General features: G+C 50.0%; 4 protein-coding genes across 5 annotated transcripts; 2 read left to right on the forward strand and 2 right to left on the reverse strand.

Moving 5' to 3' along the window:
- The first annotated feature begins 87 nt into the window (after window positions 1-87).
- FVEG_05818 (hypothetical protein) lies at window positions 88-1,975 on the forward strand. The gene is made up of 3 exons (XM_018894053.1): window positions 88-1,074; window positions 1,125-1,287; window positions 1,347-1,975. The coding sequence occupies exons 1-3, from the start codon at window positions 382-384 to the stop codon at window positions 1,484-1,486; spliced, it is 996 nt and encodes a 331-aa protein (XP_018751033.1). The 5' UTR covers window positions 88-381; the 3' UTR covers window positions 1,487-1,975.
- Window positions 1,976-2,046: 71 nt separating this feature from the next.
- FVEG_05819 (hypothetical protein) lies at window positions 2,047-5,187 on the forward strand. Its single transcript, XM_018894054.1, has 2 exons — window positions 2,047-2,746; window positions 2,803-5,187. The coding sequence occupies exons 1-2, from the start codon at window positions 2,351-2,353 to the stop codon at window positions 4,744-4,746; spliced, it is 2,340 nt and encodes a 779-aa protein (XP_018751034.1). The 5' UTR covers window positions 2,047-2,350; the 3' UTR covers window positions 4,747-5,187.
- On the reverse strand, window positions 5,162-9,670 carry FVEG_05820 (IRE protein kinase). Of its 2 annotated transcripts, XM_018894056.1 has the most exons (3): window positions 7,181-9,670; window positions 6,699-7,066; window positions 5,162-6,653 (listed from the first exon to the last, which is right to left on the reverse strand). In XM_018894056.1, exons 1-3 carry the CDS (start codon window positions 9,316-9,318, stop codon window positions 5,521-5,523), a joined length of 3,639 nt encoding a protein of 1,212 aa, XP_018751036.1. In that variant the 5' UTR covers window positions 9,319-9,670; the 3' UTR covers window positions 5,162-5,520. The 2 variants fall into 2 exon arrangements, with proteins under 2 accessions (XP_018751036.1, XP_018751035.1); XM_018894055.1 differs by having other exon boundaries at window positions 6,699-9,670.
- Window positions 9,671-10,945: 1,275 nt separating this feature from the next.
- FVEG_05821 (hypothetical protein) lies at window positions 10,946-11,710 on the reverse strand (the record flags this gene model as incomplete). The annotated part of the gene is made up of 2 exons (XM_018894057.1): window positions 10,946-11,519; window positions 11,609-11,710. 2 exons carry the CDS (start codon window positions 11,708-11,710, stop codon window positions 11,247-11,249), a joined length of 375 nt encoding a protein of 124 aa, XP_018751037.1. The 3' UTR covers window positions 10,946-11,246.
- Window positions 11,711-12,004: the final 294 nt, after the last annotated feature.

Genomic DNA, 12,004 nt, shown 5'->3' on the forward strand with positions numbered 1-12,004 from the left:
TGTGATCTGTACTCCCCACTCAAGCCACTCAATCTGTGCTGCACCCAAGTGGTCCCAACCAGCGTAAGCACTTGCATAAATGGGGTACTCTCACGTTCCTGTGAGACCTTGATGTTTGTAAGTCAAAATACAGCTTTTCTACTATTCATGTATCACATCTGTATCTCATGTCCGCCTTTCGAGAGCTTCCAATTATGCAATCCTCTCCTCAAAGCACGGATTTAAACTCAAGCTCCGGTTTTCGGGAAGTCGATTGCCCCGCGTTGCCGGTTACTAGCCCGTGATTTGTGAGATGATAGAAGTTGTTATCTTTGTGTCATTGATTCTGCCATCCAACTTGTTGTTCTTTCAGCTACCGACGACTCTTTATAATCCTTCATTATGCCACTGCCTGCAAGACCTTTGGATGCCCTTAGTCAGGCATTCCCTCCCAAGCCCAAATTCACAGAGGCAAATGTTCCCGATCTTACAGGAAAAGTGACCATTGTCACCGGAGCAAACACTGGAGTTGGTCGCGAGATTGCCCAGGTTCTTTACAGCAAGAATGCAACCGTCTGGGTCGCTGCTCGTAGCACAGAGAAGGGTGAGGCTGCCATTGAGGGCATCAAGAAGCAGCACCCTGAGTCGAAGGGCACCCTCAAGTTTCTCAAGCTCGACCTCGCAGATCTAACGACAATTGGAACTTCAGCCAAGTCGTTCCTTGAAGCTGAGAGCAGACTTGACATTCTGTTCAACAATGCGGGAGTTATGACACCACCAGAGGGGGCCAAGACCGTGCAGGGGTATGAGCTCCAGCTTGGAGTCAATTGTCTCGGTCATTTCTTGTTCACCAAGTACCTCACTCCTCTTCTTCAAAAGACCGCGAAGTCGGCGCCCAAAAATTCTGTTCGTGTGATCTGGGTGTCTAGCTCCGCGGCGGATGTTCTCGCCCCGAAGAATGGATTCGAGCGTGATAACCTCGATTACCATGAGCCACGAAACCTGGTGTTCAAGTACGCAACAAGCAAGGCTGGCAACTTCTACCACAACACAGAGTTCGCCAGGAGGTTCAAGGACGATGGCATCGTGAGCGTGGTACGTTCTATACGACAACCGACCGATCCATAAACTAACAATGAACCCAGTCTCTAAACCCCGGCAATCTGGCAAGCGAACTCGATCGCACGTCACCCTGGTATATGTACTATCCTAGAACCATTACTACCTATGCTCCTATCTATGGCGCATACACGGAGCTTTTTGCTGCCTTTTCTGATGATATCACAGTCGATAAATCCGGTATTTGGGGTAAGCATTTCCTTCTCCATACACCGAACCGAGCCTAGGTATTTACTGACAACTTCAAGTGGTTCCATGGGGGCGATTCATGCCTATCCGCCCAGATCTTGAGAAAGGCGCTTTGTCCAAATCTGAAGGTGGAACAGGTATGGCAGAGTTCTTCTGGAATTGGTCTGAAGAGCAAGTCAAGCCGTACTATCAGGCTTGATAGTTTCTCTATAATGTATAGTTTATGATACTATTTTCTTCAGTTTACAATATCTTGGCTTTAAATCACCTGTTGTGCAACGACTTGAGAACTTATGAAGGCTTATTGGTTGAATTGACTTATGCTAATTCAACGTATTCGGGGATTGTCAGTGCCTCGACTGAGCAAGTCTATTGAATAAGGTACCTTGCGCTGTGTTGATGGAAGTTTGAGGCATGCCGTGGCTTACGGCTGTTGGACTCTGATCAAAGCCTGATGGAGGATGAGATGAAGGAGACCCTGTTAATTCAAAAGAGCTCGTCCAGCTACTGTCGCTAGGCCCAGCTTTGATGAGCCTTGATGAGTCAATAGATGCCAATGCGAGCCTTTGTCACTTCAGGCTGGGATCTTTCTGGCCGGTGACTCCCAGTATTGAATGATGATTTCGGAGCCAATCAAAGGGCCCAATTTGAGCATCGCCCCAATGCTTGTGAGTCTTAGGCGATATTACTCAGCCACAGATGCAGATGGAAGTGGCTTCGCGCCACAGCAGGGCAGCTCCGTCACTGGTCTGCCCCGCCATTTCAGAGAGGGAATGCTAAATAAAATCTGGTCGACATCATCATCTCGCCTTCGCGATTCACCTTGAAACTACAACCATTTTACATTCATATCATAATAGCACACCAGTACGGCTTTACCAGAAGGTCGCTGATACTTTCAATTTACCTGTAGTTTTACGCGTGCGCTTGACGGCTTTCTATTTCAATACAGCGACTACCTACCCCTCTACCGAGCGACATAATCATAGCTCTGGCCACCTTGACTTCTACATTGTCCGAATTCGCAAACATTTCAGCTTCCGAAAGCTCGGGACAGCCCAAAATGGCTTCGCCGGAAGGAGACAGCAATACTGGAGCGACAGCTTCCGAATCTCAACCACAAGGCGACGGTCAGCGCAACAGAGGACGAGGCCGAGGAAAGGGTAACCAGAACCGACGAGGCGGCCAACGGCGTGGCCGTGGTGGTAACAACGCCAACGTGCCCAACGTTCCTGCAAACCCGGCTGCCCAAGATGTTGCAGCTGCCGCTTCCAGAGCTCACGCCATGGCTGCAGGCAAAGCAGCTGAAGCCGCCGAGGATGATGACGCCGAGGTGTGCTTCATCTGCGCGAACCCAGTCGCTCACCACTCTATTGCGCCTTGTAACCATACAACATGCCATATTTGCGGTCTACGCATGAGAGCCCTTTATAAGACAAAAGACTGTGCTCATTGTCGTGTATGTTGCCCTTTTCTGTACCCCTGACAAGGGCTCTATCGTTAACAGTGTTCTAGACCCCAGCTCCCTATGTCATCTTTACCGACGACCCCGAGAAACGTTTCGAGGATTACTCAGAAAAGGATATCACAACCACCGACAGCAACATCGGAATCAAGTACACAAAAGAGGATATTGTGGGCGATACAGTTCTCCTCCTGCGATATAACTGCCCCGACGCATCGTGCGATTTCGCTGGCCTCGGCTGGCCTGACTTGCACCGCCATGTCAAGTCCGCTCACCGCAAGCGCATGTGCGATCTATGCACTCGTAACAAGAGGGTATTCACACATGAGCATGAGCTATTTGCGGATAAGGAACTGGAGAAGCACATGCGTCATGGAGACGATAAGCCCGGCGCGGCTGACCAAACAGGCTTCAAGGGTCACCCTCTATGTGGGTTCTGTGGAGAGCGGTTTTACGACGACGACAAGCTGTACGAGCATTGTCGGATGAAGCATGAACGCTGCTTTATTTGCGATAGGCGAGACTCACGACATCCCCACTACTACCTCGACTACAATGCACTCGAAGAGCATTTCAAGAAGGATCATTACCTCTGCAGTGACCGAGAATGCTTGGAGAAGAAGTTTGTAGTCTTTGAGTCGGAACTGGACTTACAGGCTCACCAATTGAGTGATCATGGTGGTAAGGCAACAGGCAGAGACGCACGAGTAGTCAACATCTCAGGATTCGACATTCGGACGCCATATCAGCAGGAGAGAGGCGGAGGCGGTAGTGGGAGAGAAGAAGGGCGACGGGGAGGCAGAGATGGGCGAAGAGGAGGAAACAGAGGCCGCGACCCTAATATGGAACCGGTTCCTGCGAGCTCCGCCCAGCCATTGCGACGAGATGAGATTGCCTTCCAGCGACAAATGGCCATCCATTCTGCGCAATCTGTGTCTAATCGCACATTTGGCGGTGCACTCTCTGCGCCTTCATCAACACCCGCTCAAGCCTCGTCACAATCTCGTGGTGGCAGCTCATCAAACACCCCTCGGGCCAGTCAGACAAACCTTGCTAATCCCATCGAATCTGCTACTGTTCCGGATCCTGCCAACCTCAGCCCCGAGGAGCGTGCCAGACTTGTTCGCCACGGTGCTGTAGTCGAACGGGCATCAAACCTTCTCGGCAACGATGCGCAGCGCATGGCAACATTCCGAAACCACATCTCTTCATATCGCCAAGGCGCACTTACTGCACCTCAACTTATCGATGCTTTCTTCACTCTCTTCGCCGATACTTCCTCAAACGCTCTGGGTACAATGGTCCGAGAGGTTGCGGATCTCTATGAGGACAAGAACAAGGCCGATGCTCTTCGAAAAGCCTGGCAGGACTGGCGTGCCATCAACGAAGACTACCCCAGTTTGCCTGGACTAAGTGGTATGCATGGTGCAACCTCGAGTTCAAGTGGTTGGGCCAATGCAGCATCTGCCAACCCAGCAGTTCCTAATGCAAAGGCGACACAAAAGTACTCAAACCGTGTCTTGAAGCTCAAGAACAGCACAAGACTCGGTGGCCCTGCACCTGTGTCCTCTAGCGGAACTTCATCGTGGGCCGCTCGTCCAGCTGTCGGCGCTCCCCCATCCTCCTCCAACGCATTCCCGTCTCTTCCCTCGGCTGGTAACTCCTCATCCTCTGCCTCTCGTTCCAACTGGACGACCCCCACTCCTTCGTCCTCACAATCCACAACCCTCAACCGTCCCCGTCCTGCTCCTCGTCCGACTGGCGAGGATGCTTTCCCAGCTCTTCCCACAGCGCCAAAGCCTACCACTACAATCTTTGGTTATGGAAACGGCCGGGCCGTGCGTCGCGACTATGGAAGTCGTGAAACGGGTTTCCAATGGGGTGGCAGCGGCTCAAATACACCAGCTGGTGAAGAGCCGGCCGAGGATGGCGAGGCTGGTGGGAAGAAAAAGGGCGGTAAGAAGGGCAAGAAGGTCCTTGTGCAATGGGGCTAAAGTCATTTTTGATAGAGTCTATGTGTAAATATTGGCAGGTCATTTTGTACCATGGTTGGTGTTAGTAGCCCGAAGATGTTGGGCATTGAACTGGGAATATGAGGTGGCATAGCGACTGGGGTGATTGGGTCTCGACTCTTGAGGTAGCGAACGAAGTTAGGCGTAGCGATAGCAATGTACACCATTCTGCCATGTTGATACCTCAAAGGCACGGTTGCTGGGGTCAAGAGACGAAGGTGTTGCTTAATACGTTCCTCTGAATCACTTGTCAAAAGCTTAGAAGACTGTGAATATATCATCAAAACTTTAGGGGATTATGACTACATTGTCATAAGTTTAGCAACGTTATGACCATATCGTCATAAGCTTAGGTATACTACGAGTACATTGTCATAATTAGGAGTACTATGATCAGATTATATGAACTTAGGAGAGACTGTGGATATATCGTCAAAACTTGAGATTACGAATACAGTATCATAAGCTTGGGAATACTATGAGTACATCATCATAAGCTGGAGAGTCTACGGTTAGACCATCTTGTTAGTAGAGACTGTGTTAGTGATGTCAGTGTCACCATTCTTTCTGCTGCTAGTAGATAGAGCGTCGGTCATCCCGGATACAGCTTTATAGTGCTTTGTCATCGTCTCGGCGCAACTAAGAAGGCAGAGCAAGAAAACGTGAGACTTTAGATGATGTCAAAATAAACTCAGTAAAGACTCCCTAAAAATACACTGAATTGCCTAAATTCTTTCGTCGCTTAGGATAAGGTGCCTAAAGGGCTGCGGGTTCATAATATTCGCGAAACCTGTCCGACCCGTCCCACCGTACGCTCCAGACCACGTTCCAACAAATGAGTAATAACATTGGGAATCTGACGGTCCAAAAGGCAAGATAACCTTCAGGCAGGGACCCCACGGTCTTTTTGAGTGCCTCAGGCATATCTTCATAATGGTTTTTCTTATTCCGTAGGGCCCGAAGCAGATCAAGAAGCCGGTTACCCGTGTATTTGCGTTGTTTCCCGAGAGAGTCAACGAAATCACGTGGTAAGGCCTTCAAGAAGTCATGAGTGACCTCCCCTGCGTGCCTTTCAAGCTCGACCAGGGCGGGCGAAGGGGGGTCCCTCGGCTCCTTTTCAAAGTGGTCTGACACGTCGCAAAGGAATGCGAGCCTCTTCTTTGGGGACCAGAAGAAGGGATGGGCCATGATTTCCTTGGCATTAGGACGGTTCTTGGGGTCTGCTTCAAGCATAGAGGCGATAAGGTCCTTAGCCTCGTAGGCAAAGTCTCCGAGAGAGTCGAGGAGGTCCAGGTTATACTGCCCTTTTCGGATATTGACCTCTCGCATATAGCGATCGCCGCAATCAAATGGATGTGATCCGTTGGTCAAAACGTAGAAGAATACTAGTCCAAGCGAGAAAATGTCAATCGCACGAGTAGCACGCCGGGGCATCATGTTATCGTCAACCAGAACCGAGCCGGAGCCGCTTTGGGTGCTGGCCTCCATCATGGCACCTTCTCGAGCATCGTCGTCGAGCAGAAGCTCAGGAGCACGCCAGCCTGATGTTCCAGCGGCACGACCCGTAGTAGCACCGAAGGATGATTGGCCGCCCTCCAGCTTCTTGCAAAGTCCAAAATCAGAGACTAGCATTCTAGGCTTGCCATCCTTGCCCATATTGACCAAAATGTTCTGCGGCTTGAGGTCACGATGGACGATTCTGAGTTCATGTAGGTGGCTGATGCCGTTGGTGATCTGGTAAAGGATGTTTGGCAAATCGTGACGGCCGGCGTTGGCAAGATCCCGGAAATAGTTGGGCTTTTCGACCACGTCTGCTAATGAAGCGGCGCAACGCTCCAAGGCAATGTAGAGAAATCCATCGCGGATCTGCTGGGAGTAATATCGAATAACTGGAAGTGTTAGAGTGTTGGTTCTTCAATGGCATAATAGCTTACCATTCGGGTGATCATCACTCTCTCTCAATAGCCTTGTCTCTTGGGACGCGATGTCATAAAACTGGATCAACATGCGTTTGACGGCAACCGCTCTTCCATCAAATTTGCCAGCAAAGACTAGAGTGCCATTGCTTCCTGTGCCCAATTGCTCATCTGTGTTCACCTCGATGTTTCCCATACGAATCGTCGAGCCTGTCACAGACTGCATGTCGTCATGCACGGTCATTACGTCCGGCTCGAGGCTGGGCCTCTCGCCCAACTTCTTTGCGTTGTTGACCGCATCCTCGACAGTGGCCGTAGTCGGGTCATCGCCTCGAGATAGGGATGTTTCCTGAGCACGACCCTTGCGATGTTTGACACCCCCACGTCTACCTCTGTGAGCCTTCTTCTTCTTTTCAGGGGCTCCACCATCCTGACTTTCATTTGTGGCCGTAGCCTTGGATTGAGGTTGAGGTTGAGGAGTATCGGGAGCATCTACTGACCTCTTGCCGGTCTTCCTCTTGGGCTTGGGGGTCGCTTCCCTATCGCTGAGCTCTATCTCTTTGATAGGCGTATGGGGCAAAGTTTCAGGCTCCAATTTGGATGATTCAGGGGTGGGGACCACGGATTCTTTGACCTTCTCCTCCAAACTTTCCCTAGGTGCTGCGGGCTTGGGTTCTTCATTGGCTGGGTCGGCCAAGTAGTCGACGTTGCCGTCAGTGTCGCTGCTATCAACTTCATCCGGTTGCGCCGTGTAGACAGGGGCCTCAACAAAACCCAGTATGTTCTGCAATTCGTTCCAAAAACCCCTCCTCTTCCCTCGCTGAAGGTGACGACGGATATTCTTGTTGTTGAAATAGAGCAATGAAACGAATATGATGATGACCACGGGGTTGGTGATGAAATCCTTGACGCTTTGGGCGGCAATTAGAGGCACCTTTTTGACGTTGGTAAACAAGGTAGGCTCATCCGAAAATGTCAGGTCCGTGGTTTTCGAGTCATTATTCTCAAAATCGTCGTGGCTATCGTATACGTCATACACTTCTGGTCCTTCGATTGCACCGGCAGGCAAACTTGGCGTATGTGTGCCACCTCGGTTGTTGACAGTATCGAGGAAATGTGTGCCTACCAAGACCTTCGAGAGTTTGGTCTGGTTGATGGTGTCCCAAGAGGGAGCAATGTCCCACCAATCGGGGCGGGATAGTTGAGCGATAGGGGCATGTATAATAAGAGGGTATGATCGTCCAGACATGACATACCAGTCCCCAGTCCGAGTCTGGTTGAGAAAGATGCTGTTGCTGCGCATGCGGGCGTGGGTCTCGTCTTGTGGGGGCATTGGCGGTTGAGGGAGGACCACAAGATCGGGGTTGCTGTCTGATGTAGCATCTCCTGGTCGGCATACATCAAAGACTCGGGCTACAGGTGCAGCGAAGTGTTCGCTGAAAAGCGGCTCTGCCTTTTCAGATCTTGCGTAGTCAAACGCGTAGACCTTGCCGTCGTGCTGGCTTGTGATGTACTTCTTATCCAATGAAGACTGGTGCTGTTGAAATAGGTCACTGTCGTAGTTATTAGGGCTCCACTCAGAGTACCTGAGGGTAGCGATAGGAAGACCATCATCACGTCGCTGGATATCAACAGTATATTCGGTCCTGCCCAATGTGATTGTTCCTGTAGAGCTACACTCCTGGTTGTTTTCGTCATACAACGTGTCGGGGCGTGCGCAGCTTTCGGCTTCGTTAACATGAGACCCTGTAGCACCGAACCACTTGAGAACTCTCCCTGTGGCTGCATCAAGAGTAATCATGGTAGTCTTCTTATCGCCAGTATAGACGACGGGGGAGCTCTCGTCGGCGTAAGGGGCCAGTTCCTCGACAAGCTTCTTCATGGTGAAGCCAGTTTTGACAAATCCACGATTGGAATCGGGGGCCCAGAGGTATATTCCACCGTCACGGTTAGGCTCAACAGCCCACACATAATGGTCGACTTGGCGATAATTTTCATCCAGAATTGACCTCTCTGAACGGTAATGTTTAGTCTCTACCATAGGGTGGTCGACTTCGAGATGCCAACGCTCTTTTCCGGTTCTTCGGTCGTTGGCGTATAGGTCTCCATCGACGGTCGCCAGAAGCACAAAGTCTTCCACTTCCCAATCCTTCAGACTCCGCGCAATCTGCGGCGAGGCAAGCCCAGAAGCAGGAATGCTGCTGGACCGTCGTGAAGGGTTTGGTGCTCCTACGGACTGAGCCGGAGCCAAAGTTGCGAGGGCGCTCGCATCGTCAGGGATAATTATATGTTCCTTTTCGGGTTCGTATTCTCTCTTCCGGTTCTTACGGGCAGGCTCGTTCTTCTGTTGTCGCTGTCGCTCGTTGGCAACGGAAGCCCGCCTCACATTCTTGACGGTCTCGCGGGCCGACTTAGTCACGTCAACGGGCGTCGCGGCCCATTGATGCACGGCATCATCGGCTAGCTGCTGACTGCGGCCGCCGGGGCGCTGCAGTTGTGGTAGACCTGGTTCAACTGGTCGATGCTGCTGCTGAGCATCAACAAGCTGTAGCCAAGGAAGAAGGATGATAGCAAAGGCGATGAAGAGTCTCTGTTGCTGTAGGGCCCGACGCCCCTCGCCCGGAGGTCGTCGCAGCATCTTTGATCGAGGATTACGATGTGATTGATCACATGGAACCCATTGAGAGGATGAGAAGCTTAGTGCGGTGAATCGGCAAAGGCCATGGAATGGAAGGGACGAGATTCGATCGATATCTTGGTTGGGCAGTCACGTCACACCACCGTTCGTTCGTTCGTTCGTAGGTAGGTAGGAAGGTGCGGAGCCGACGCGGCAGGAGGGGAGTGCGCAGTAAGGGGAGCGTAAAGGGTCCAAGTCGAAGCCGGACGATTAAAATCGTAGCAAGCAACGTTACTGATAAAGATATTGATAAAATGTGATTCTAGGTGGAATGAAAGAGCAGGTTGGAAATGGAAAACGGAGGAAAGGTTGGGGTAGGAGCCCGGGTTTTACAAGTGACCCCTTCTTTTGCCCTGCCCTGGAATTGTTCTTCGGGGGGTAAGAAAAATACGTATACGGCAATCGTATGCATTTACGACGATTTTATCCTAACTCATCCTAAAATTTGAGTTCTTTATCCTAAGCTTCTAATGTATTTTAAAACATATGAAGAGTCTTTACAATTTTTATTTAAGATCATAACAGAATCATATAGCTTTAGAATAGAATTGTAATAGTTTTCTCTTTTTTCTCTCACCCTCCAGTCATTGCTGACGGGCGGCGGCCAAACCAGCATGGCACGGGCGTTACAGAGAAAGCCAGAGACTGACGAGGAATTGCACCAGTCGAGGGGAGAGGGGTTATGGCTTGCGCCAGGTATGAAGGCCGTGTTGGCAGTGTATTCTCACTGTAGGCGATCCAGACCATGGATCCCGCCGCAGGATGGTTGGTCAGGGCCAAGACTCGCTCGAGTGTAAGACACCACCGGCCGGAGCAAGAAAACTTGTGACGTCGAGTCAGGGTGCCAAAATGAACTGGTCTAAAGCTTAAGTAAAGTATACTATAAGTATACCTAAGTCTTTTTATCAACTTAGATGAGAAGCTCTAATTTTTCTTGCCTCCCCTTGGCGGTAGGTACCATAGTATTGGTAAAAAGTCGATCTCCAAATGTCTAGCTGTGGTCGAATCGAGATTCCCTTGCATTGTTAAGCATGTGAAGGCTGAAGCTGTGTCATTGAGGGTCAAAGAGCAATGCAGGGAGGAAGTGATTCTTGTGAGAAATGGATACAGGAAGACAAGGTGCTGTGTTGTGTTCCCCGCTGATCCGGGAGATATGTTGGAGGCTTTATCCTCCAATAGAGGTTCGCAATTCATCAGTTACAGTTTCATAGCTGCAAAGCTGCTGGATCACCAACCTGAATTGACTCTTCACACTGTTCTGTTCTAACTTTCTCTTTTTGTGGGCTTCGCTTGTGTGCACCCCGGATCGGATGGTCTGTGCTTCGGGGACCCTCTGGCTTCCGCCCCGGTTCTCCCTTGATGAGGCTTGAAGATAAACTTCAAATTTCTCTAGGGTAGCAAAGTTTGTCAAATTGAACTCGTCAGACGCGTAATTCATCATTTATACATACTCGAGTCTGTTGCGTTTCCTAAATTGGCAATTTCAATCGCGGTAGAGGTAATAGCAGAGAAACATTGGAAATAATAGGAACAGGAGGCTTTGTGTAGGGTTGCAGGCAAGCATCTCAACATCTTGTAATTCTTGACCGCTCAGTGTGAGCTACAGTCTGAAGTATCCGATGTCGTAGCTCCTCTCAAATGTCTTGTATGTTTCGTTTTTTGTAGTAGCATAATCCCCCTACATAATTTACACATCTGTGTGCTCACAGATAGGGTTCGCTCCCTTATCAAAGTGTGACTGGTTGTAATCCATGAACGCCAACCGAGCCACAACCTCACTGCGGTTTGATCCATTATCGAGTCGTCAAATCGGACAGAAGCCCAGCAGCCATTAAGATCAAGTTGATAAGTCATAATTGTAAAAAAGAGCCAAGATGATGACACCAGTCTCATGACAGAGGAATGCGGTCTGGGGGATGTCCTGCCCGATAGTCCAGCACCCTTCCCAATGCACTACTCAACCCAACCTCAAGCTGGTCCTTTCTCCTCAGCATCTCGAACTCACAATCAGGCGCATAAGATGCCAGTTCTTCAATAAACATGTCCAGTGCAGGTTGAAGTCGCTGGAAGCAATCCCCAAAGTGGTCGATAAAGCCGTCCCTCGATATACTCTCCAGATCTCTCACTAACATTGTGATGAGCTTTGATTGGTCGATGCCAAACTGGAAAGGAATGTCAGTATAAGTTGATCAAGGGTCGCTCCAAACCATCTATCATGTCTCGCAACGAGCACTGCAGATATGTTACGTACTAAGTCGAACATGGAACAAATACCCTTTTGATTCTCATACGAGAAAGGGGTTTGGGGCCGACCGCCGACCTTGTTGAACGCCTGCTGAACCCCTTCAATCATATCTCGACATCGGAGGTATGTATTCTTCCAACAGGTCAGTATATGTCAAGTAAATAGGTAAGGAAAAACCTGGGGTACCCCTATTATTTCGACTTCTACACCATGGCCTCCAATATTACTGGCAGTAAAATATATGTCAGATGCTAAACGGCTGACCTCCCGAATGACCGTGTATACATCCTCTGGAGTTGTAACAGCTGCGAAAACGGGAGGCGCAACTGGATCAAGTATTGATGTGGCGACAGGCGAAGTAATTATTGAAGTCGTTGATGAAGCTACCGGAGAAGCATATGT

Source organism: Fusarium verticillioides, chromosome 2 (assembly GCF_000149555.1).
Source record: "Fusarium verticillioides 7600 chromosome 2, whole genome shotgun sequence".
In the NCBI taxonomy this organism is placed as follows: domain Eukaryota; kingdom Fungi; phylum Ascomycota; class Sordariomycetes; order Hypocreales; family Nectriaceae; genus Fusarium; species Fusarium verticillioides.

Excerpts from the sequence above, each read along its gene's own strand:
- FVEG_05818 (XM_018894053.1), top strand. The coding sequence starts at position 382 with ATGCCACTGCCTGCAAGACCTTTGGATGCCCTTAGTCAGGCATTCCCT. Across the intron at positions 1,075-1,124 it reads ACGATGGCATCGTGAGCGTG|TCTCTAAACCCCGGCAATCT; the intron begins GTACGTTCTATA and ends CAATGAACCCAG. Across the intron at positions 1,288-1,346 it reads CGATAAATCCGGTATTTGGG|TGGTTCCATGGGGGCGATTC; the intron begins GTAAGCATTTCC and ends GACAACTTCAAG.
- FVEG_05819 (XM_018894054.1), top strand. The coding sequence starts at position 2,351 with ATGGCTTCGCCGGAAGGAGACAGCAATACTGGAGCGACAGCTTCCGAA. Across the intron at positions 2,747-2,802 it reads AAGACTGTGCTCATTGTCGT|ACCCCAGCTCCCTATGTCAT; the intron begins GTATGTTGCCCT and ends ACAGTGTTCTAG.
- FVEG_05820 (XM_018894055.1), bottom strand. The coding sequence starts at position 9,318 with ATGCTGCGACGACCTCCGGGCGAGGGGCGTCGGGCCCTACAGCAACAG. Across the intron at positions 6,654-6,698 it reads GAGTGATGATCACCCGAATG|TTATTCGATATTACTCCCAG; the intron begins GTAAGCTATTAT and ends TAACACTTCCAG.